This window comes from Lepidothrix coronata, unplaced genomic scaffold, assembly GCF_001604755.1.
Source record: "Lepidothrix coronata isolate B3197 unplaced genomic scaffold, Lepidothrix_coronata-1.0 Scaffold123, whole genome shotgun sequence".
Taxonomy (NCBI): domain Eukaryota; kingdom Metazoa; phylum Chordata; class Aves; order Passeriformes; family Pipridae; genus Lepidothrix; species Lepidothrix coronata.
Genome location: NW_016690303.1, coordinates 708,768 through 731,897, shown reverse-complemented (window position 1 = coordinate 731,897; position 23,130 = coordinate 708,768). Strand labels below are relative to the sequence as shown.

The 23,130-nt window shown below is 41.5% G+C and overlaps 1 protein-coding gene across 2 annotated transcripts in view; it reads left to right on the top strand.

Moving 5' to 3' along the window:
• Positions 1 to 1,272: 1,272 nt before the first annotated feature.
• TXLNB (taxilin beta) overlaps positions 1,273 to 23,130 on the top strand; it is a 35,570-nt gene continuing 13,712 nt past the window's right edge. The window contains exons 1-6 of one of the 2 annotated variants that reach the window (XM_017825908.1): positions 1,273 to 1,464; positions 6,371 to 6,787; positions 8,738 to 8,829; positions 11,836 to 12,006; positions 18,550 to 18,744; positions 20,408 to 20,506. In XM_017825908.1, the coding sequence (XP_017681397.1) occupies positions 6,385 to 6,787; positions 8,738 to 8,829; positions 11,836 to 12,006; positions 18,550 to 18,744; positions 20,408 to 20,506 (960 nt within the window). In that variant the 5' untranslated portion in view covers positions 1,273 to 1,464; positions 6,371 to 6,384. Of the gene's footprint in view, positions 1,465 to 6,370; positions 6,788 to 8,737; positions 8,830 to 11,835; positions 12,007 to 18,549; positions 18,745 to 20,386; positions 20,507 to 23,130 lie in introns of both variants that reach the window. The other variant, XM_017825907.1, reaches the window with a different exon arrangement.

Here is a 23,130-nt window from a genome sequence, read left to right as displayed (position 1 = left end):
CTTACTCCAAATCATTGTAGTATACATGTGTTTTTCCATGTATTGTTGTTCTGAGCCTTAATTTTTTTCACTGCAGACCAAGTCCAGTTTCTCTTCCATAGCCCTGGCTGCCACTTCCAGCACCAGCCTATCATTTCTCAGTTGTTTGCATATCTGCATATTGAAGTGGCCTACATCTCCTTCTAGGGAGTGGGTGGCAGATGGTCCATAGGTGATCTGGCATCTCAAGATGCTGCCTGAGTGGCTTGTGGGTCACAGAAGTGGGAAATACTGGTAGCTGCATAACCAGTGTGCAGCTGAGCTCCCTGGGGAGCACCCTGCTTGTTTGTGTCAACAACTTTGGGCCAACCTGAGCTGGCAGGGTAACATGCAGAAAGTGGGTCAGGCAGCTTACCTTGACAGCAATAAGAGCACTTGTTTGGGAGCTGCTAGGATCAGCGGGGCAGCTACACCAGCCTACTCATTAGCATTGCTGCCTCAGTGGGAGAAGTTGGTCAATTCACTGGAGGAGCACCATGATGGCTGGTGCTGGAGCACTTGTTCCATGAGGAGAGGTTGGGGGAAGTGGGATGTTCAGCCTGGAGAAGAGCCAGCTTTGGAGGAGATTATCAAAAGACAGAGTTAGGCTCTTCATACAGATGTAAAGTGGGAGGACAAGAGGCAAAAGGCACAATCTGGAACAAGGGAAGTTAAGGCTAGGTAAAGAGAAACTTTCACCACCATGACAGTCAGGCAGAACAGGCTTCCCAGAGAGGTCATGCAGTCTCTGTCTGTGGGGGTTTTTAAGACTAATATAAAGCCCTGAGAGACCTGGTCTGAGATCACAGATGAGCTTGCTTTAAGCAAGAGGTTAAACTAGAGGCCTCCTGTGGTCCCTTCCAGCCAGTGAGTCTGTGATTAAGAATCAATCTGTTTTTAACAAATCCTGCCCAAATCCCAGGTTTCAAAGGGCAGTCACAGCTGGGAGTTCACATTATGGAATGCCATCCCAGTCTTTACGATACAGACAGAAAAATTCAACCAATTTTGACCAATCCATAGTCAATACAGACAAATTTCACACCACACAACAAGTCAAGCAGTTGAGGGATTAAGACTTAAATTTGAAGGGTAGCAGCTGTGTAAGTATCCTTCCTTTATTTTCTCTTTCAGAGGGCTCGAGTCTCTAACCTCTTGTGCTATCTCTGTGAGAGCAGGGAACAGCCAACATAGCTAGCTTACGCTGCCAGCCAGCAGGCAGCTTCCCTGTGCACCTATCAGAGACTGTCCTCTACAAAGTGTGCACTCAGTCCCTGCAGTGCTTGCTCCTGCTGTGTCACTCTGTCCTTCCCTCCTCGTTTGGTCTTCCCATCCCTCTTCCCTCGGTGGCAAGATTACAGAGGCAGTGTCCTGTTGCTGGTGTGCCCTTGTCTGAGATTTCTGCTTGACTTTTTTTTTCTCTGCTCAGCTCTTCTCTTTGCTCTGGTAAGTTAGATGAACAGCTTCCTTACAGTCACTGCTTGGTGGCATGGTGCAAGGGCTTTAATGTGAGTGCTTCCCTTTTGGATTGTCAGCACACATTTTCTAGGAATAGCCTTAAAAGCCTGGGCACCATGTGACACCTGAGGAAAATGGGCAAGTATCTAGGGTTGTTGGTGAAAGTAAGAAATGCTTCTTTGAAGAGTGATCAAAAAATGTTGAGATTATTTTGGCAGAGCTTGCCTTGAAGTGAGACAAGGGGCCATGGCTGGTTTGCTACAACAGTAAGTGATCAAGACTCAGGTGCTGAACGTGAGGTGAGGCAGGGGACTTCAGAAAGTCTCTGAGTCTGCTTCTGAGCCTGTATGGAAACCTGCCACGAAACCTCCAAACTTTTGTTCGGTTTTGTACTAGAAAATTGTGTATAAATCATAAAGCTATTCAAATGTAGCATGTAGCTGGCTTTATCATCACTTTCTGAAGTAATACATAGGGTGGTGTCTAGACTATAAAAAGGTACTTGTATTTTTCTGGTGAGTAATTGGAGCTACAGTAGTGTGGGCCATTCCAGAGTTTAATGTTTTCTGCTTTGACATGTTACTGTAGTTCAATCTCGTGTTATGTCAAGGTAAGAATTCTGATTTTATCAGCATATGTTCACTGCAAATATACAAGTGTATGCAAAGCTTTGTTTTAGAGAATTGTGTGAATATGTGAATTTTGAGCATAAAGTGCTGAGTACCCATCCCATTACCCATTTTAGAAATGCTTAAAATAGCTCCTGGCTGCAGAGCAGGTGCCATGTGTCCTTCTGCTGGATACATGAGGAGGCAAAAGCTAAATATAGAACAGTTTGTAAAACCTCTAGAAGTTCAAGCTGCAAGAAGGAAAGGGGGAAACAAATTCCATGAAAAGGAAGGGGAAGCACACTGTCTAACAAAGATAAACAAAACTTTGTGACAGTCTTTAAGACAACCTGCAAGAAAAGCTAAGAAGAAAACATTTAATTTTTGCTTTATTCATGCCAGGAGTGTGCCTGGGCAGCAGTGTTGGCTCCAGCAGTGCGAGGTGGGCTGGTGCAGCCCAGCATGGGAACAGCTGCCCCAGCAGCAGAGGGATGGCTGTTGCAGCTCTGCTAAATCAGTCATTGACTCTTGCCTACTGACCTTTTACTCTGGAAATACTGGCTGTTGTCAAAGCGCAGTGAAGGCAAGTTGTGCTGCAAATGTGAAATATTAAGGGATATAATCAGAGACAAACAAACTCAGCATGTAACGAGACTGATCTGAGCAGCACACCTTTTGCTGTTGCCTCTGAGTGCAGCTGCGGCTATGTTGTGTGCTTAGCTATTCTGAGAGCTCCATTGCTCTCCTGGGTTTTGCCAAGTTTTTAAAAGAGGAAGGAGGAGAATGCAGAAGAGTCTTTCTCACAGAGGTGAGGCAGCAACACCCTCTGGCTCTTGAGGGTATTTCCCATTGGAGAAGAGGAGGGCCACAGTGACTATCTGTAGAAGCAGCAACCACAAGTGTCTGGGGTCAAGTTTCCATCCAAAGCACTAGGGCCAAGAAAGGTGCTGATCTCAGAGCTGTGGAACAGGTCCAGAATTTGGGAACGCAGGAGGAAAAGAATAAACAAGATGCAATCGTCAGATTCACTCAGATAACTGGTCAGTCCTCCCCTTTACCATAAAACAGGATAAGGCTGTGTTGGAAATTTAGGTACCTGGAGGCAACAGTAATGGTAGTAGGAGTTGCAAAACTCACGAGGTGGGTAGTCTAAAATTAGGCAAGTCTGAGAAACCAAAGAATTCCTCTTCTGGACTCAGTCACCTAATTTTTAGGCATTACTGTGTCTAAGATAGTATATAATGTAAACACTTTGGGTCTTGGTGAAATTGGCACTGAAAGTCTTTTATGGCCTGATAAGGCAGAATTCCTTATCTGCATCAAGCTTAAACAGGCTGGAGCATGAGGAGAACGAGGGCCAAATGCTGTAAAATCTCCCAGCGTCAAAGGCTGTAAGCAGGCAACTATCAGTGGATGAGAGCTGCCCTGTCTCCCTCAAAATAAACTCCATGAAGCTGTGGAAGCTGTTGTGCAAAAGAAGGTACAGAAGTCTTCACAGGCATTGTGTTTGTGCTGGAAAGAATTTATCAGACCTCTGGTTTAGCCTGAAGAAGAACAAAGTAAAACATTTGGATATTTATTTGTGTGAGTAAATACAATCTCTGGTATGACCCAGCAGGTGGGCATCCTTGGGTTAAAGGTTCATTGCTGGATGTTTATGGGGTTCCTGCCTGCTTACTGTTCTGGGCTTGTGGACAGGACCTCAGAGGATGCACATTGCTATGGTTTCAGAGACTGATTATAACTAATCTTCTTCTAGCTAGGAATGTATGTTAGGGATGATTTCCTGCAAGGCCAACTTGTAAACATCTTGATTCTAACAATCCAGTTTCTCTTTCATTCACCCATGCTTTTCCCTTATTTCTGAGCAACACCATGCATAGATTGATTGTTGATTTAAAGCCTACTGTATTTGCAGGCATACTTTGTGTTTAATGTAAGAGGAAACCTTTAGCCAGACAGTGCTGGTCCGTGAGAGATGAAGTTGGGAGGCACCTAAGGGAGAGAGTTGAGGTGTGATGAGAACATCAGTTTGTGCCTTCTTACAAAGAGAGGGAGATAGTCAGGAGAGAAGTTCATGTTTGGAAATGGAACATTTTGCAATCCTGTTCTCCTTCTGTGATGAACATATTAAAAAAACAGAGAGTTTTGTTCTGCCTAAACAAGAGCTGGTGATCTTGGGTTTTCTAGCTGATTGATTCCAACTGCCAATTAGCTCAAATTAATGATTACAATTGTAAACACTAGACTGAACATGTCAGAGATAAACACATACTTTGTGGAGCTTCTAGCTTAGCATTTACAATACTCTCAGTGACCATGAATTATTTGGCAATCTATTAGCCCTAGTTAAAAAAAAGATCATAAACTGTAGGCTAATATTCATGCTATCTGGAATTATTTACCTAAATTGCATACATAAGGTCTTATGTTTCAGTGTAAGTTAAACTCAATATGACATCAAATCAGACAGATATAATTTGACAATCATTTTGCAGTGATATCATGACAGTGCCACAAGGAGGACAGAATGGAATGCAACTGTCTGAAGGGTCTGTGAAACAAGGTCCAGACAACTGCCTAAGCCATTTCTTCTGGCAAGTTGTACCTATGGGAGGACTGCAGGGGCATGTATTTATAGCTCTGAGTTTTCAAGCACATCCTGAGCCCCAGTCAAAGTTTTCAATTATTTGCTTGAGAGATGATAACTCATTTGACTATCTTATCTGCAAGCCTAGTCATATAGAAAATCAAATCTTGAAAAACATTGTTTTAGTGATGGCCATCACTGCACTTGCAAACATCACTTTGACTGGGGAGAGTTTAATAAAAAACATCAAGTCATTTATTACAATAAATGACATCTCTCTTATCATATACCACCTTTGGCCATGCTAGTTTACAATTTTGAAAGCTGAAGAAATTTAGACACTATAGAAGATATATGTTACAGCCTGCATGAACACGGAACAAAATACTTCCCAGTTAACTCCAAGTTTTCAAAACAAGTTGTCTTTTAAAAAATAAGAAAGGAACTGCTTCAGATGCTAGAACAGAACCAACCAAACAATCTTCTTCCTCTCTTTCTTCCCCTCTGGCACCATTGTAAATCATATCATTAAAGAGAGGAACAAAAATCAGCCTGAAGAAGACCGAGAAAGGGCTCATGGTTGAAAAGAGTATAGTCTGCAGTCAAGAAGAAGTAGAGGCTAGTTGCAGAGCAAGGCCCACCTGTGCACCCCCTCTGCACTACTTCTTGAGGGCAACACAGTGGTGCCAGCAGCTCTGCTGGCACTCTGAGAGGGAAGGATCCTTCTCTACACCGAGTTTTTTAGCTACATGCAGCTTCTGCTGGCCCACGCCTTGCAGAAGCTAGGAGCAGGTGCCTAGGATGCTCTTGCTGACACCCTCATTGCCAGGTTCTGGGTAAACTGGAGCAGGTTCTGAAGAAACACGGGTATGTTTGGGACTCTGTATTTGCCTGGCTCACTGCAGCTGGTCAGAGACACGAGAAATCAAAAGCTTCCCTTTGCAAACTGGGAATAAATTAGCTGAAATGCATCCTGGAAAACACCATGGACTATCAAACCATGTTATGTCTGGTTGGTTTTATTTCACTGTGATTTATTCTTATTTTTGTACTTTGTCAAACAAGATGTCAACATCATGCAGCAAGTACAAGAGAAGGGTGGTTTAGAGCTGTTTATCTTATTCTTTGCTGTTATTGTGACAGTACCAAACCAGATCTCTTGTACATCAAGCACCATGCTGGGCTTTCCAAGGGCACAGCACAATTTTCAGTGCACCAGTTTCATTTAAAATATTTTTCATGATTATTGACTTAACATGTGCTGACAGGGGAAAAATAGGAAATGAAACTAATGCAGCTCTGAAGTGAAGCTGCCTATATCGGTAGCCAGCGTTGCAGGTAAACAGATCAAGAAAAGTAAACGTGGTAAATGGTGTGCAGGGAGGAAAATGGTATAAGTGACTCAGGTGTCATTTCATCTGTCATTGCTGGCAATGGGAATAGGAGGTTTTCCATTTTCAAGTGATAGATTTGGGTACGTTTTTCTCTTGGAAAGTATATAATTTGCTTTTCTCCTTGAAGGCAAATCACCTTGGTTATTTATTTAAGTGTGATATATTTATCAAGCCAGAGCTAATGGATGAGATGCCATTCCAAATTTCACACAAAATCACTCACATGCTGGCCAAGCTTTGGGAACAGTTCGATGACTAATTCTGTGTGCTTTTAAGTCAACCCTCCATTTGTTTGCTGTCAGGTACTGCACTAGGAATGGAGAACGACCAGTCTCTGACATCACCTGAGCAGGATACCCAGGGGCAGAGTGGGGACAAACCTGCCCCTGGCTTGGTGTCCCCTGCTCCAGCCCCCACAGAGCAGCCAAGTGCTGGGCCCGAAGAAGCCACGTGTGACATCTCAGAGGAGTTGAGCCGGCAGCTGGAGGACATCATTAAAACCTACGGGTCTGCCACGAGCCTGATGGAGAAGGAAAACACTCCTACAGGAACTGAAAAGCCTAAGAAGGGAGAGCAAGTCATCTTGGAGGATGCAGAGTATGAAGATGGAAATGAGGAGAGTGAGAAAGAGAAGCTAGCTCCTGGGGATGCTTGCAGAGCAAAGGAGCCCAGCGGCAACAAGGAGCAAAAGCTGGAGAAGAAAATCCTGAAAGGACTAGGCAAGTATTTACACACACAGCCCTTCTGCAAACACAAGTAAGAACTCCCTTGCTCTTTTCCATTTTAAGTCTCTGCCATGGATAATAGGAACCTTCAGTTACCATTGAAAATTACAGTGACCATTACATCTTTTCTCTAACTAATAATTTTTTTTTTGCATTACCCAACATGTAGGCTGGATCAGATATTAGTCCTTTTAAAAAGAAAAGAGCTTAGGATTGTATCACACAAATCTAATGTACTACTGAGCCGCCCAAAGTGGTTATCCACAGCTGTCAGTCTGACAATACACTGCTTAAAGTCACTTCTCAGACAAAGGAAAACCCAGTCTCTCGTTTGTGCCTCAGTATTCTTTTCCTGCTTCCTCAGGTATGACTACTCACCAGTCACAAAGGTGCCAGTGGTGCTACTATGTGGCGTGGGAACCTGCAGAACAAATTCACTGTCATGCCCAGGTTATTTTTGATTTAGCAAATTTTAGGAAGCCTCTGGACTCATTATGGACTATACAAAATAAACTAATACATTTATTCTCTCTAAGCACAGTGCTTAGAGAGCACTTCAGCCCTGCCAGGGCTGTTAGCTGAGCTAGAAAGAAGTCTCAGCAAGTTTTTGTACAGCTTGTCCTTTCTGCTGGGCAGCCACTAGAGAGCAACGTAGTCACATTCCAATCTAACAAACATGTAATTTCTTTTCCTTCCTGCATTTAACTCTGGCCAATCTTCAAGCTTCTGCTTTGAATGAGAACCCAAACCCAACCACAGACTAAGCCTGTAGAGAAATAACCACAGAATGTTCTTACAGGCAAGGCACTAAGCATAGGACAGATTATAGATTTTTTTTCCCAAATTCCTTGAATTTCCAGAAGAAAGTTCCTCAGTTTCTATTGCCTTGGCTTTGGTGCAGTTATTGGTACCTCAGCAAGCTCACTGAAAACCCTACCAACACACAGTGCTCCAGTTGCACTTGCAACAGTTTTCACACTAGGATTTGATTTTAGCTCTTTTCAACTTATTTATACAGATGCTGTAGAGAGAATTTAGTGTGAAATAAAGGATTTTCTCCACTGACAGTACTTCTGGACTGCACTAGACTTGAAATGGAAAAAGTCCAGCCTAAAGCAGAAAGCAGATTTTGTCTCACAGCCTTGGGAAAGGGGAGCATTTGGAAAAGCACATCTAAGCCCCTGGCACCACAGCCAACCTTATCTCCAGGGATGCCAGGGACACTTTGTATTTGATGAACAAGCAGTGTTCAAGCTCAAGCTCATGCTTGGGGCTGAAATGAATACTGAGAGGTATCAGAGGAGAATCAATACTTAAATGGCTATGCAGTGATTTAGCTATTCACACCCCAGAGAGCTATCAGACTTTCTCTGGTATACATACTCTATTCACCAACTCATGGAACTGATTTACACCAGTATCATGTAGCTCAGACCTGGCTGGCAGTACCTACTACTCTCTGGTTGTTGACTTCCACACCACAGTCTCCGTACCTAACTTAATCTTCCTTATGTCATGTATGAGTTGAGCAGCAAAGGAGCTGAGTACACCAGTTCTGATCTGCTTTCACTTGCAAAGAGATCTATTCCCGGGCCTTCAGGGTCCAGGCCCTTTCTCTCCCTATTTCAGTCAAATGTGCCATGTATGTGACCTAAACATGTTGCAGAAACATTCAATGAAAATCAGATTACAAAGGACAAAAGCATTTCACAGATAACGCTTTTGCTAGAATAGAGCACATTACTGAGGTCTGAAATGGAGGAAGATTCTAGCATGTTTGTTCTTATGGTGAAAACCCCAGAAGTTCATAGCAAAAAATATTCCTTTCCTTCCAAAATACCTCATTTCTCTTTGAGTTTTTCCAGATCCATGCATCAAACAACCAATTTTATAACAGTACATCAACCAAACTACCATCAAATCTCCTCTTCTTCTTTTTTGAAGGAAAAGAAGCCACCCTACTGATGCAAAGCTTGAATAAACTGAATACTCCAGAAGAGAAGTTGGACCTGTTGTTTAAGAAGTATGCTGAGTTGGTTAGTACAGTATTGGTTCTTTTCTGTACAGTCTGTCCATACGGGAAGGTATAAAAAACTTGTCATGCAGCATGGTCAAATCTCATGTAATAGTACTGTCTGTTGTGCTAAATGAATCCCAAAATAATTGTCATGGTCAAATAATTATGGGTAAGATGGAGGAAAAAAAGTAAAAAGTGAGGAAAACAAGCTGAACTTTGGGTCAAAACGTTGATGAGGCAGAATATTCATACTTAAAAGCAAATCTACCAAACTGACCCACACTGAAGACTAATGTCTAGGCTTCTGTCTTCACCTTCTGCAAGGAGTTTTGCATGCATCTGTAAGTGGGTATTTCTTTAAATTACGTTTCAGTCCTTTAATTAAAATGAAAATAATACAGGACTTAGTATAAAATATTAGGAAACAGATAATAGCCAACTGGGACTAATCGTAAGAGAAAACACAACACAATGAAATGAAGAGTCAAAGCCTCTGCCGAAATAAATCATCCCTATAACAATGCCACCTACCCAACTCTGTTCTTTCCACACTGATGATGGGTTATTTTCAGATTAACTTTTTTCTAAGTAGTCAAAGGACTGTATGAGCATAAGCTGTGAAAATCTTTCAAATTAAAAGGCTGCAGCATTTTACAGTTTGTGGAGTGCTGAAAAATGTGCCAAGCAGATCATTGACTTTGTAATTGGTTTTATGCACAGATGTGTCCATGTCTCATCATAATGTGAAGTTTAGCTTTCCCTTTTTTCACATGAAATCCTCTGTTCATGCTTTATCTCATGCTTAAAGGGAATTCATGCTCTCAGATTAACTGAAATAGGTCTTCTTCCTCTATAAAGTACTCTTGACTGCATTCAAACAGCATTGCAGCAATGTATAAAACAGGGACCTTATTTCCAGTAACCCATGGAGGAGAAAGGTGCTAAAACAAAAATACTGAGCATTTGTTTCTGACATACTGTGCAATGTCACTGAAATAAATCATTCAATAAATACAACTAAAATCTTGTTGGAGAAAGCCTTACACTGCTCACTCAGCGCAGCTGAGGGGTGTAGTGTGATTAATAGCTTGTCAGCTCTCTCTGCTCCCTCTTGTCTATCCCCATCACACACTTCAGATCACATCTTGTTTTGCTGAGTTGTTTTCCACCCGGATCAGCCCCCTGGTCTGGTGAGCCGTGTGGTGACGCAAACACTCGTTGCAGCAGAGGTCACGGGAAGATGTAGCCATGTGGCAGATTGAGCTTCCTCTGCTTTAGGTAGTGTTGGGGCTGGCTGTGGCTTAAGAGGTTCCTGGTACTTGGGGACCCAATGCAGCACTGACCCTTCCCCATGGCCAACCAACAATATGTTATTTATCTGTCAGCACATCCCCTGGCACAGTCTGTAGTGACTGTGAGTACACAACAGAAGGCATCAGGGAAGAGCATGGGCTGGTGAAGGAAGAAGCCATGCCTGTGAGGTTGGGGAAGCAAGACAGCATAGCCATTTGGGCACAAGCTGTGATTGGCTTATTTTCAGAGATCTTGAGGGTCTCCCATAAGTGTTGGGTGCAAGAACCATATGCTAATAAATAAATAAATGTAAGTGTTGTCATTGTCTGCAGTGGGGTCAAGATAAAACTTTTTTTCCTAAATTAACTGTTTATTTCTCTAGATCAGCCTTCCAAAAATCATAATTCCTTCTATTTGCATTTAATTTTAGCTTATATTTCATTAATTATTCTTAAAAATTTATCATTGGCAGCCCTTTTGTCATTCCTATTTACCCTTTCTCAGTGCAAAAGTAGTCTTAGATATTCCTGAGAACTTTGAAATACAAGTTTCTAGTACAAGTTATTTTAATGGGAAAAAAAAAAGGTAAAAAATGCTTGGAAGACTTCTTTTATTATGATTAAGACCTACTTTATTCTAAACCAGCTATCTCATGCAGAGTTTGAGTGAATCGTGAAATTTGGGTAAATCATTATCCACTCAGCACTGGCTGCACATGCAAAATGTGAAGCAAAAAGAACATTTTTTATGTTTCTCAAATGAAAGCGGAAGGGAACAAAATTAAGCTTATAAAGGAAAAAAAATTTCAGCCTTAACTACAGAAAGGCTATTTTTTTTTCCTACAATACTAGAAAAATTATTTTGGTGCTTGAATAGATTCGAAAGGCCCTATTCTGATCTACGGGAGTAAAACACAATGCACACGCTGAAAGTTGGACATAAACTGTAAATATACTCCAAGCTGACGACTGCAGGACCCACAGGAATAGGAGGTTCTCAAATGAACATCAGGGACTGTCCACATTTCCTTCAGTAACTATGTGGAGACAAAGAGCCTAAAGGAGTTTTCACTTCCCATAACCTACCCCTGTTGATGACAGGACCTCCAGAAACACAACTGACAGATGCTGCCACATGGTCCTGTGAACAAGAGGAGCCTGGCGAGAGTAGGTGCCCGCATGACATTTTGGGAAGCTCTTCCCTGAAGAGAATTCTCCTCCATCAGCAACAAGGCTCCCATACAGACAGCATTCTTGGTTTCCAGCACTTGTCTTGCTATTTTTTCCAGAAGGTTCCTGGGTATTTGGGAAGCCACTTTTATTTCAGGAAACTGTAAAAAAGAATGAGCAACTACTGTGTTATCTCATGATCTGGAGAAATCTCACTGCATAAAGCACTACTGACTGTTCTAGTTCCTAAAGCCAAAACAAAAATAAAAACCTCACAGATGTCCTTCAAAAAAATTCAAACCAAAGAAGGAAGGGCTGAAATGGTGTGACAAGAATGTTAAAAATTATGTTCACCCACCCACACTACAGCAGACTTGGGACTGTTGCAGTGAGCAGTCTTGGGACTCTTTCCAGCTCCCTCTTTTCTCTCCCATTAGCACTGATGAATACAAAACATTTCCTAAGAGGTTAAGAAAGTATGAACACTGTCTAAACCAAAAAAGCTCATTTTCTTTTCTTTTTTGCCTATCTTTTTTTCATTTTAATGCCTGTTTCCTGCCCAGCTCGAAGAACACCGTGCTGAGCAGAAAAAGCTGAAGTACCTACAGAAGAGGCAGGCTCAGATCACCAAGGAGAAGGACCAGCTGCAGAGTGAGCACAGCCGAGCCATCCTTGCCCGCAGCAAGCTGGAGAGCCTGTGCCGGGAGCTCCAGAGACACAACAAAAACCTCAAGGTGGGTGGTGGCCTTAGCAAGGTACTGAGCAGTGGAGGGGAAGAAGAGGCTGATGCCTTCCCATCTTGCTCTAGTAACAGGTCAAAGAGACGTTTGCTTCTGTACTTGCAATATAGAATTATATGTTATAATTGTATTTATAATAAGTACAATATATACTATATACTGTACAATATATGTAGTATATAATATATATGAAAATATATAATATATAATTATATGTTTTAATTATGCATTATGTAATTATATGTCTTGAGGTCCATTTACACCAAGACCTCTTTATTTCTCATTTGGAAATATCCAAGCACTTTTGGATATTGTGTTTGCCCACACTAGTTGTAAGCCCTCCTTGCATGATCAGGGAGCTCAGCACAGAGAAAAGCAGTGGTGCTAACAGACCAGGTCCCTGAGACTGCAGATGAAAATGCACGTGCATGGACAGAATAACAGGGACACCAGCTTTGCTCCAGTGGACTCACAGAATGCTGGTGGGTATTTTCACGTAATTTGAGTACTTGGGTTTTTCAAGTGATTTGTGAAGGTCAGTCAATCAGGACATTTGCCTCAAGACATCAAACATAAGACAGGAAGAATGCCAACATTGTGAAAGTAATTTGGATTACAAGAATCAGTTCAAAGAGGAAATTTTCTGGAGTATCAAAAGGCTGGGATCCATATGTCTGCATCACACCATTTAAATGTGAAATTTATAATATGTTTATGCTTCGTGAAAAATTGTAGGTTCACGATGTTACTGTTGTGATTGCCTTTTTTTTCTGAGGACATGTTAGTGATGGTGGTTGTATTATTATACGAAAAGCCTCTGCTTTCATCTATTCAAACCCCTTCTTTATGGGGATATAGTTATGTATAGAATTACAAGAATTCCACCTGATATAACCCCTATTAACTGTAATGGATTTTCATTCATTTCCACCAGCTCAGGAGTGGGCCTTCAGGGTGTAGCTCTAACTTTCGTTGTACACTGGTAAGAATACATGTGGGAGAGGGCAATGGTCACACATATATTTAAACTGTGCACTAGTAGAAGGATAGAAGCAGTTTAACAGATGGGGAAACTAGAAGCAAATCTCTGTGCCTAGTTATAGTAGCACAGAACTGGTAGTGAAAATTAAATATATGCCTGTAATTTGTACCAGATCTGAACTGTACTTCAATACTGATTTACACTGATTTACCAGACTGTCTGTGGGCAAAATCTTTCAACAGAAATACAAGCCAGTTCTAAAGTGAATTAAGAGTAGAGAGTACAGTGCTTTGCATAGCCTTAACTGAGATTACTAAACAAATAATATTAGGGGAACAAGTTGGTGGAGACTGGGGTATAAAGAAAAACTAATTATATTTGGAAAACATATTTGGAACAAATTTGCTTGAATTTCTCACACAATTCCCCAGCTACTTTATGCTTATTAATCTCGTTACTAGAGAGCATGATTTTCCCTTCCCCTTTGTATATAAATATTTCATCACACATTTCAGCTTTACATTTAGGAAAGTCTCTTTCCAGCACCTTTCCACTTGTTGGACTGTTTTGCCTTGTGACTAGGTCTTCTAAATAAACCTATCAATTTCAGACTCAGTTCTGATTTTTATCCTGTGCTTATGCCAGATGAGTCAGGAAAGGTACCTGAGTTGATCTGGTAGTAGGAAGAAGTGTTCAAATTCTGGCCACTTCTTCCAAAGAATTTGGAGATCTTTTAAGAAACCCAATATACCATCTTTCCTCTGGTTCCCGTGCTTTCAGTGTAGAAAAAACAAAGTTAAATAAGACCGTAAGACAAAATAGACTTGCAAAATATACGTGAATTAAATTAATAAACAAAGGCATTCATTATCTTTATCCAGTTTCATCTCTCTGAGAATTTTAGCATAGTTCTTGGAATATTTGCCTTTAAGCTCTAGCTCCTGGAGATCTGTGACTCTCCAGAAAGTCATGTTCTGTTTATTTAACTGAGTGCAATTTTCTTTCACTTAAGACTGTACTGAGAGGGTCCGAAAGAGGAAAATCCATCAAATGTTATTTTTAAAATCTCATACTTAAATGTTTTTATTTTGGTTTTGGCAGGACAGAGAAGCTGATTCATAATTTTTTAGTGCTTGGGATTAGCACCTCTGATTATGTTCCAAATCACCAAAAATAAAATCTGTAGAAGATTGTGCCATTTCAATAACAAAGGAGAAACCTGGCCTGCCCAGATCACAAACCATCTCTGACTTACCATGTGGTATATTGTATGCACATCACATCATGTAAGTGTCATCTTCACTCAGCTGGTGTGTGGAATTCCCATTAACTGGAGATCCATGCAGCCAAGTGGTGATGAATATGCAATGTGGAGCTGTATTGAAAATCCACAGGGCAGATCAGAGAAGAAAAATTTCTGGTTAGTATTGGATACCAGCCTCAAATTCTGACTTGCATACAGCCCAGGTATTCTGATTATTTCTTTGCAGTTACACAGACATTTAATTCTCCCTCCAAGAAAAGCAGAATAAAGGTTCATGAAATAGCAGAATGTATTCCCACTGCAATAGAGAGTAGATCTCCTATGAAAAAGAGCAATTAATTTCTCTGCATGGAGTTCATGTTCTGTCAATTATCTGACAGTTTGGTAGCTACTTAGTATCTTGCAGTGAGATGAACATCTCAGGTCCCCTGCCCTTCCTGCCACCAGGCATTAAGCAATGACTTTCATACAAATGTCACAAAAGTCAACAGCTTTGACTGTGGGCTCAGCTTCAAACTGGCTCAGACTGTGGTGCCCAGGAATGAAGAAAACGGTTAATTGAAAAAAAGAATTCCACTCTTATATCCTCTTGGCTGATAGGACTTCAGCAGACCAACAATCTTCTTGAGCTGGCCCAGAGAGGCATGAGGACAATTCCAGAGACAATCACACTCTTCTATTTTCAAATTATCTCACATTCCAGTGCCAAATCCCAAACTTCAAAATATCCTTGTCTTGATTTTACAAGGTTTTATTCAATTCATCCTTACATTTTTAGCAGCAAAACACGTGAGCAAAAGCAATATTACAGTAGGATGCAAGAATATGTCTTTGAAAGGTTGACATGGATTGTGAAGATTAAGAAAAGGCAGAGAAAAAAGAACAATAGTTTATGGCTGGACTTAAGCTTTCCACAACTGGAAATCTAAAAATAATTTACAATGCTTTATTTTTCTCACTAAAATTGAACACTTAATTAAAAGCTACTAAAAGAATAAGTAGAAAGTGAAGCATCTGACAAGACCAAGCATTGTATGCATGTTAGGAATTAACCATGATGATGCTGAGAATTCACTACCCCAAACACCCTCTGCTCTGCTCCCTAAAACCAGAAGCTCCAGACTCCACGTAGCTACTTCAGCTACAACAGCAGTAACACAAAACAGTAATCAGTCTTCAAGACTCCCATTTGGGGGAAATCTTCAGGATTTTACTTTACACTGTGTTGTCTTGAAATGGGAAACACTAAGGAAGTATTCGAAAAACATGCATTTTCTCAGGTGCCAGGGATTGGTACAAGCAAAGAGCTGAGGCTGTAGCCTTGCGATAATAAAACCTAGGTGATAATGATGATTTGAGGTTTGCCAGACTGTGCCTGCCCAGGTGAGATGGGTGAAGGGGAGCTGGTCCCACAGCCCTGAAGCAGAGCTGGCAGGGATATAGAGCTTTGATGCTGGCACCGTGGGCATCCAGCCCTCTCCTTGGCTCCAGTGCAGACACAGCCTCAGCCATAGGCTAGTAAAGGCTCAGGTTTAAAGCAGACACCTCCAAAGTCCTATCACTATTCTCACAGTATTATTGGTAGAACTTAGAAGCCTGTGAGATTAAAACTGCATTACCTTAGGGACCAGGCACCGGCCTACTGTTAGCTGGGCACTAGCAGCGATGCAGCGAGCTCCACTCATGGCAAAGCACTGAGCACAGAGGCTTTTGGTCTTGGGCACAGGGAAGAGGCAATGCCTGTCAGTCTGTGCACTGCTGTAGCCACACAGTTGTCCTTCTGCTCAGCCAGCTCCTCTCACCCACACTGAGCACTAATCTGTGACTGGGATCTCAAGGATTTAACAAATGAGGGACTCTGAGGAGATCTCTGGCACACACACCAGGGCCTCTCCCCAAGCAAATATCCTCCTCAAATATATTTTTCTCTGAAGCAGAAAAGGTCCAGAGAAATACTGTGTCTTGCAACCAAATTCTTGCTGGCTCAGAATGAATCTATATATTGTCTCTGTGCTCTGTATTGCATAAGTATTTTACCTCAGAAGAGCAGGAAATAAGATCCTCTGAGGAACACATGCACAGAGGGTTGGTTTGTGTACATTTGCATGATTGTTACTCTCAGGATGTCTCATTTCACCTTGTAACAGAGCCATTTGGTGTGACAGATGCACAATCCACCTTTTTTTCTATATTCAGCTGGATTTATTACTCCACAGAGCTTTAAATCACAGCAGTGATGTGTTATAACACTATTTGGTCTACTGAAACAATAAATTTTTTGAGGAAGGATGTTTTGAAACCATAGAAATAGGACTCCAGACATGCAAGTTCAATTTCTCACTTTGACTTCCAGAAGTGAAAGCACTTGGTCACTCTTTTCCCTGCTCAGGGCTGCACTTCTATAATGAAGAACTAAGAGGCATGAAGAGTTTTTTAAACAGTGTATTAGAGGTTGTGCTGATTTAGAAGTAAACCGGTAGGAGAAATGAACCCAACTCAAGAGAGATTACAAGTCAGAGTTACAATTTATTAAAAAGATTACAATAAATACAGTGAAACAGAGAAAACTGGTTTTAACCCCCAAGGACAGATGTATAACCCAGCACCCTGGGACAAGAATAGAATGGGGTTTGTTACCCCTGTGCTGAGCACCACGTGGTCCCCCTGGGGGCAAAGTAAAAGGAAAGGAAACCTGTTGGTCCAGATGATGGTCACAGTCCTCTTGAAGTAATGATCACAGTCTTGTCGAGAGTGGCAGTTGCAGTCCTAGTGGACTTCTGGTCCTCCTCTGGAACTAACAAGTGGCACCAGAAGTTCCAAAACCCCAAGATTATATATGCTTAGGTTCAGTACCTCCCCCAGGGTGGGGAGTTTCACAATGGGTGATTTAGCTCTGTGAGTCATGGGATAACTCTACTTTGGAAAAGCATTCTTTTACTAGAAAAATTTAAACAAAAAGTGACTAGAAGAAGAACACAGCTCAACTGCTGGTCAAGCAAAATGTTTCAAAATCATTCTCACCAACTGAAAAAAAAAATAATTGGAGAGCTTCTCTTTCATCTTTCTGCAAATTTTCCATGTGTCCAATTTCCAATCCAGGTACTGAACCAGGACCCAATCTCCAAGTCACTTGCCCAGCTCCACCTGACATTCTTTCTTTCTCTTAAAAGGGAGAGTTCTTCTGGTTTCATGTTTTCTTTTACTCTCTTTGTAAGCATACACATGTGTTCTTGTGTAAACTGCAGAGCACAGCAGGGCTTCATGGTGATTTCTGTGCACATTCATGATACAAATTATACCCTATTAGAGTTAGCTAAGGCTTTATTCAAATATATTTATAGAAAATATCCATATGCAGTGTCATCAGAGATTTTTATGTAAATGACTATGCTAGTTGAAACCTTACTAGAGTATGCCATTTGCATGCTATGGAGTGAGTTCTTAAGATGGTCCTGGAATGATTTGTAACTACAGCAGATATGGTCCTAGCCACTCTGTATCAGGGTTACATTCCACAGAAGGAAAAGCTGGCCTGGAAGCAAAAGTAAGGACTAAAAATAGTCCATATTTCTGGATCCAAAGCAATGAATCCAGATTCTTTTTGCGTTGTCTTTTATATAAACAAATCTAAAACAGAATTTCAATAACAGGTAAAAAAAATAATTCTGAATGTCTGCTTTGATTCTGTAAGAAACTGCACACAAGCTTTCCTTGATTCCACTCACTAATAAATTAGTGCAAATGTTTATGTTGGTTAAAAAGTAGGGGAGAAAACTTGAGGAATTGGAATGGATTCTTCAGCAAGTGATGAATTTCTCTTAAAACTAAAATCCCAAAGGCCATACATTTGATATGAAGAGTCCTAGTTAACAGGAGGTATTTTAAAGGGTCATATTCTAATTCAGTCAAAGAGAATTTCGATAAAAGAGCTTTGGACTGCTTCACTAAACATCTTCTTCCAAAGCAAAAGCTGTGCTGCAGTATCATGAATCAAGATATGCACACATGTCCTCTCTTTCAGACTTGCTTTGATCTGGAGCTCTGCTCTACATCCATCTTTATAAATGCAAATTCTTTGTTCCCTAATTTTTTCAAGGCCACTGTGTAATTTGCTCTGTAAATTTAGAATGACGCCTAATGCCGGAGCAGATGAAAGCAAGAAAATCTCCAAAGAGGAATGCAAACATGTAAAATCCTTCAAAGGGAGGGCTTATGCTACTCTGAAACAGTATCTTTCTGGAACTGCTTATTATGCCTCTAACTTACTGTGTTCCTTCCCATTTAACAACAGGAGGAAACAATTCAGCGGGCACGAGAGGAAGATGAGAAGAGGAAAGAAATAACTAATCACTTCCAGGGCACACTGAGTGAAATCCAGGCTCAGATCGAGCAGCAAAGTGAGAGGAACATGAAGCTCTGCCAAGAGAACACGGAGCTGGCAGAGAAGCTGAAGAGCATCATTGACCAGTACGAGCTGCGGGAAGAGGTGAGAGCAATGCCGTGGGTACTGGAGGAGTCAGGCAGCAAACCCAGGGAAAGCAGAAGGCATTGCCAGCAGCCTATCTGCCCTGCCAGCTATCGTTCAGGTGTCTCACAGAGGTAATAAGGATAGTCCTCACCATAATTTGCCCTCTGAGTGGGACTATGCCTGCAGCAAGCCTGCCACGCTCTGCGGCCATGGAGTTGTGTGGGACAGCACCCCGCCCATGGCACCCATGGCAGACTTGCTGCTGTGCCGAGAGGTGCCAACTCACACAAGCAGCAGGGTGTGCCAGCTGTCTGCTAAACTGCCCAAGGCTCCTCACAGCTCCCCCAAATCCCTGGGGACATCTCCCAGCATCCCTTTCCTCCTTCCTGCTAAGCTCCCACTGAGCACATCCCAGCTCCCATTTTTTCTGAACAGCCTGTTCTGCTGGTGACACCAAATATACTTTGTTCCCTCCAGATACACTTTGCTGAGAAGAGCTCTGATGTAAGCGATTTGACCCTTCCCCAAAGCAGAAAATTAAGACAACAGATAAAGGAGGCCCTCTGAAGCTGAATAGATTCTTTTCTTTTTTTTTCGCAAACACAGTGCTCACCATAAGATTTAGCAGATAATAGACAGATGGGAAATTATTCTTTCTGTAAACATTGGAATTGGTCAGAAAATTTTGACGCAAAAATCCCCATCCTCCGTTAAAATCCCAACTGCCTTTTTGTTTTATTTTATGACAAATGCTAACAAATATCACGATGGGTCTTTTTATTGTTTTTAAATACATTTACTGTGAGCCTCAGTGCAATCAGACAACATACTGAATAAAACATAAATAATCTGTCTTTACAATCTGGAATGGCTGATACAATACCTGCATTTCCAAATCTGTTGAATCATGTATGAAGTCATATACTGAATGAAGGAAGTGTACATTCCTGTCTTGTGGTTTCTATGAGAAGAAAATGTAAACCAGAGGGACACAATATTTGCTCCAATGAATTTTACCTAAATGAATTAAGAGTGAAGAGGGCTATCAGCAACATTTATCTCCTGAAGGTCACCATGGAGCTAGACATTTTACAGTCTAGAGGAGGCCTCTGGTTCATCTGGTCTGATCTCCAGATCCCAGGCCCTCCATGCCCACATTGTGCAGGTGTGGCCAGAGCAAAGGGGATTGTATTTACATAGAGGATGGCATGGGCTGTGCACCTGTTTCCAAGTTCTGTAGGTGTGATTTACACATTTGTTCACATAGTGACTTGGATCCATAGGCCATTGAACAGCTAAAAAAAAGTGTGTCCCCAGCATATTTATTATCAATGAGCAATTATTTGATCTTCAGTCACATTGGATTATAGTGATGACTTAATATGTAGACCATAAAACTGGCAAAGATGCTAAGGCTTTTTTTTCCCCCTACAATAGGTCAAAATTGATAATGTAAACTGGTTTCCCTTCTCATGCAAAATCTGTCACAGTTTGTTCTTATTAGAGCTGTGATTTTTTAGTAATTGCAATAGATTGGGTGTCTTCTTGTTTTGCAATATTTTTGTCTTACAAGTTCTGGTTAATAGCTGTACATGCATAAGCATGAAGGTCTATGTAGATAATTAAACCTACCCATTCAGCAGAATTTATTTTCTTACAGCACCTTGATAAAATATTTCAGCACAGAGAACTTCAGCAGAAACTGGTAGATGCCAAGTTGGAACAGTCTCGGGAAATGATGAAAGAAGCTGAGGAGCGACATCAGAAAGAGAAGGAATATGTACCTGTCGTTCTAATCTGTTTGTCTTTTATCTAACTTTAAGCCAAAACAAGCCCTGCATGCTATTTCACTAATATGTTGGTTCTTCAGGTCCAATCCAGGATACAGTAGCAAAGAAGTTTTTATAGCTACCATCAATGCTTAATGCAAAGGAACAGCCTCTGGAAGGCTGCTTCCATTGGCATTTACAGTTTTAGAAGCAAACTGCAGAGCAGTAGCTTAGAGTACAGGCTGCTCTAGCTAACTCACTGTTACTATGCAGTTGATTCATTGTGATGTTGGGTAGGTGATGCCATCAGTTTTCAAATGGCTCTGGTATTTGATGCTCCATCTCCCCACAAGATAAATGCACACATCTAAACAATCAGAGAGGAGAACAAGAACATGGCTGAAGGCTGCTATTCTCCCAGGTTCGGAGCCTCCCCAGGCATCCTCCTGTGGAGGAGTCCACAGGAGCTGCTTGCTGTGATAGAGCCTTCCCTTCTCAGTTCCCCTCCCTACATTGGTCTGCCAGCCCACCTTTCAGGCAGAAAGGGTCTGGGTCTGCTTAGCAGCCTTGTCTGCTCTTCCTCCCTATCTGGAGGAGGGGACCTCTTTATCAGGGGGATAGGGAAGAGAAGATCCAGGAGGGATGTCACCCGCAGGCACAGCTGGGATCGGAAGACAACACTCCTCCATCCGTAGTCTCACATATTTTATGACTCAATCAGACCAAAATTAATTTTGTCAGACTGTCTGGTATTTTCACAGCAACCCTCACATCTACAAAGGATTGGAGTTCAACACTGACACATAGTACCTCTTCTCAGCAGAGGCAACAGCTGAGACTACTCAGAGGGAGTGACAGGTTCTCATCAGCTGGAAGAAAGCTTTAGTTTTCACCAGTCCTCCAGCTAACTCAGGAGCAGCATGAGAGAGCTCTAAAGAGAGAACATTTATCCCCTCCCCATATCTGGAAACAGATGTAGTAGCACAAGCATGGCTAATAAGTATCTTAAAATATGGACAAAAATGTGGGGCTCTGATTCCTGGGGTTAGAGAACAAGCAAAACACAGCAAACATTTTTTCCAAAAATGCCCAATAAGAGCATTTATCCTCTTTCTTTGCACTGATCTTGTGGCTGGAACACATACTCTTGCTCAGCTTTACTAGCTGCTAAAGAGGGCGGGTGAAGAGGGGCTGGGACTTCTCTGTGTGCAAATCTGCATGTCACTGCATGACATTTTGATTGGTCCAGCTGAGTTATTCCTTTTCACTGTGAAACGTACATAAAGCCAAACCCCAAAATTCCCTTTGTGACCGTTGATTCTTGGCAGATTTAAACCCCAAGAAACATGTCCAAGAAATCACTTGCAATGGCAAAGCAAATATGGAACTTTACTGCTGTCACTGGGAGTTTTGCTACTGACTACCAGATTTCAGATACTGGGGAAAAAAACCTCAAAACAGAAGATGTAAAAGACCAGGCATTATCTCTGTGGAAAACTGACATACACAGCCTTGTATCAATGATCTTTCTTGCTGTGTCTCACAGAATATGAGTTTTGGGGATGCTTGTTGTCTGTGACTGGCCATGTTTCTAGTCAAAACTACTTTGTGTAGATTATCCAGAACTGGTATGCACAATTTTGGTATTTTCATTTCCTTTTAAGTAGCAAAAGTCATCACTGTCTACAATTGAGAGTGGAAGATTTTCTTTCTGGCTTTGCTGTATGTATGACTAGCACCTCTGAAATAACAGGTTCAAAAACAGGCTGTAAAACCTTTAAGCAGTGGGTGTATAATGGTATGTGCAGTGTACAAAGAATTTTTTTTTTTCACACTGTCCAAATTAATGCTTAAAAACTCTGTCTTTGAGGCAGGCTGGTGATATATGGCTAACATCACCTCAGAGCAAGGTAGATTTAGCTGAAGAACTTAAGTGGCAGGCCAAAAGCCATGCAATGAGTCAAGGCACGATTAAGCATGTCATGACTCATCACAGGTAGCCTAGCACACAGAAAGCTGGCCTACACTTGGCTCCCACCTCAATCCTATTGATATGCTCTTAGTCCCACCCACCAAGCTATTGTGCTACTGTCTGTGGGAGTAACGTATATGTATGTATGAAATCAAGGTGGTTTTGATGGAGTTCTCTCATTTCACTGTAACTCTCTCCAGCTCAGTAATGTGCAAAGTTAGAATGGTTTTCAGAACCTTTCTCTCCATAGCATTTTCTATATCCCTGTGCATGACTTTTGCTTCAGGTTTTTGCAAATGTTCTTAAATTAAAATTATTGTATTCTTTTATCTATTTGATTACTCTTTGATGGCTCACTTTAATATCTTCCTAGGCAGTTCTTCCATGTAGGAATCTTTGCCCCTTTGCCCCTTAACTTCTTTAAGTCAGAGAAGGAGAGATCTCCCCTCCTGCAGTCTCTGTACATCTCAACAGGCAGGTCCTCTCATTGCTTGCACAATTCACTCTACACATGCATCCAAGAATGCAATTCCCTTTATAAGCAGCAATGGTTTATAGTGTGTGGCCTCCACAAAGGGCCAACTTGACCTAAGGATGCAATTTTATTATCATCCTGTAACTGGTCAGCACTACCTGGATTTCTTCTCCCTACCATACATTTTT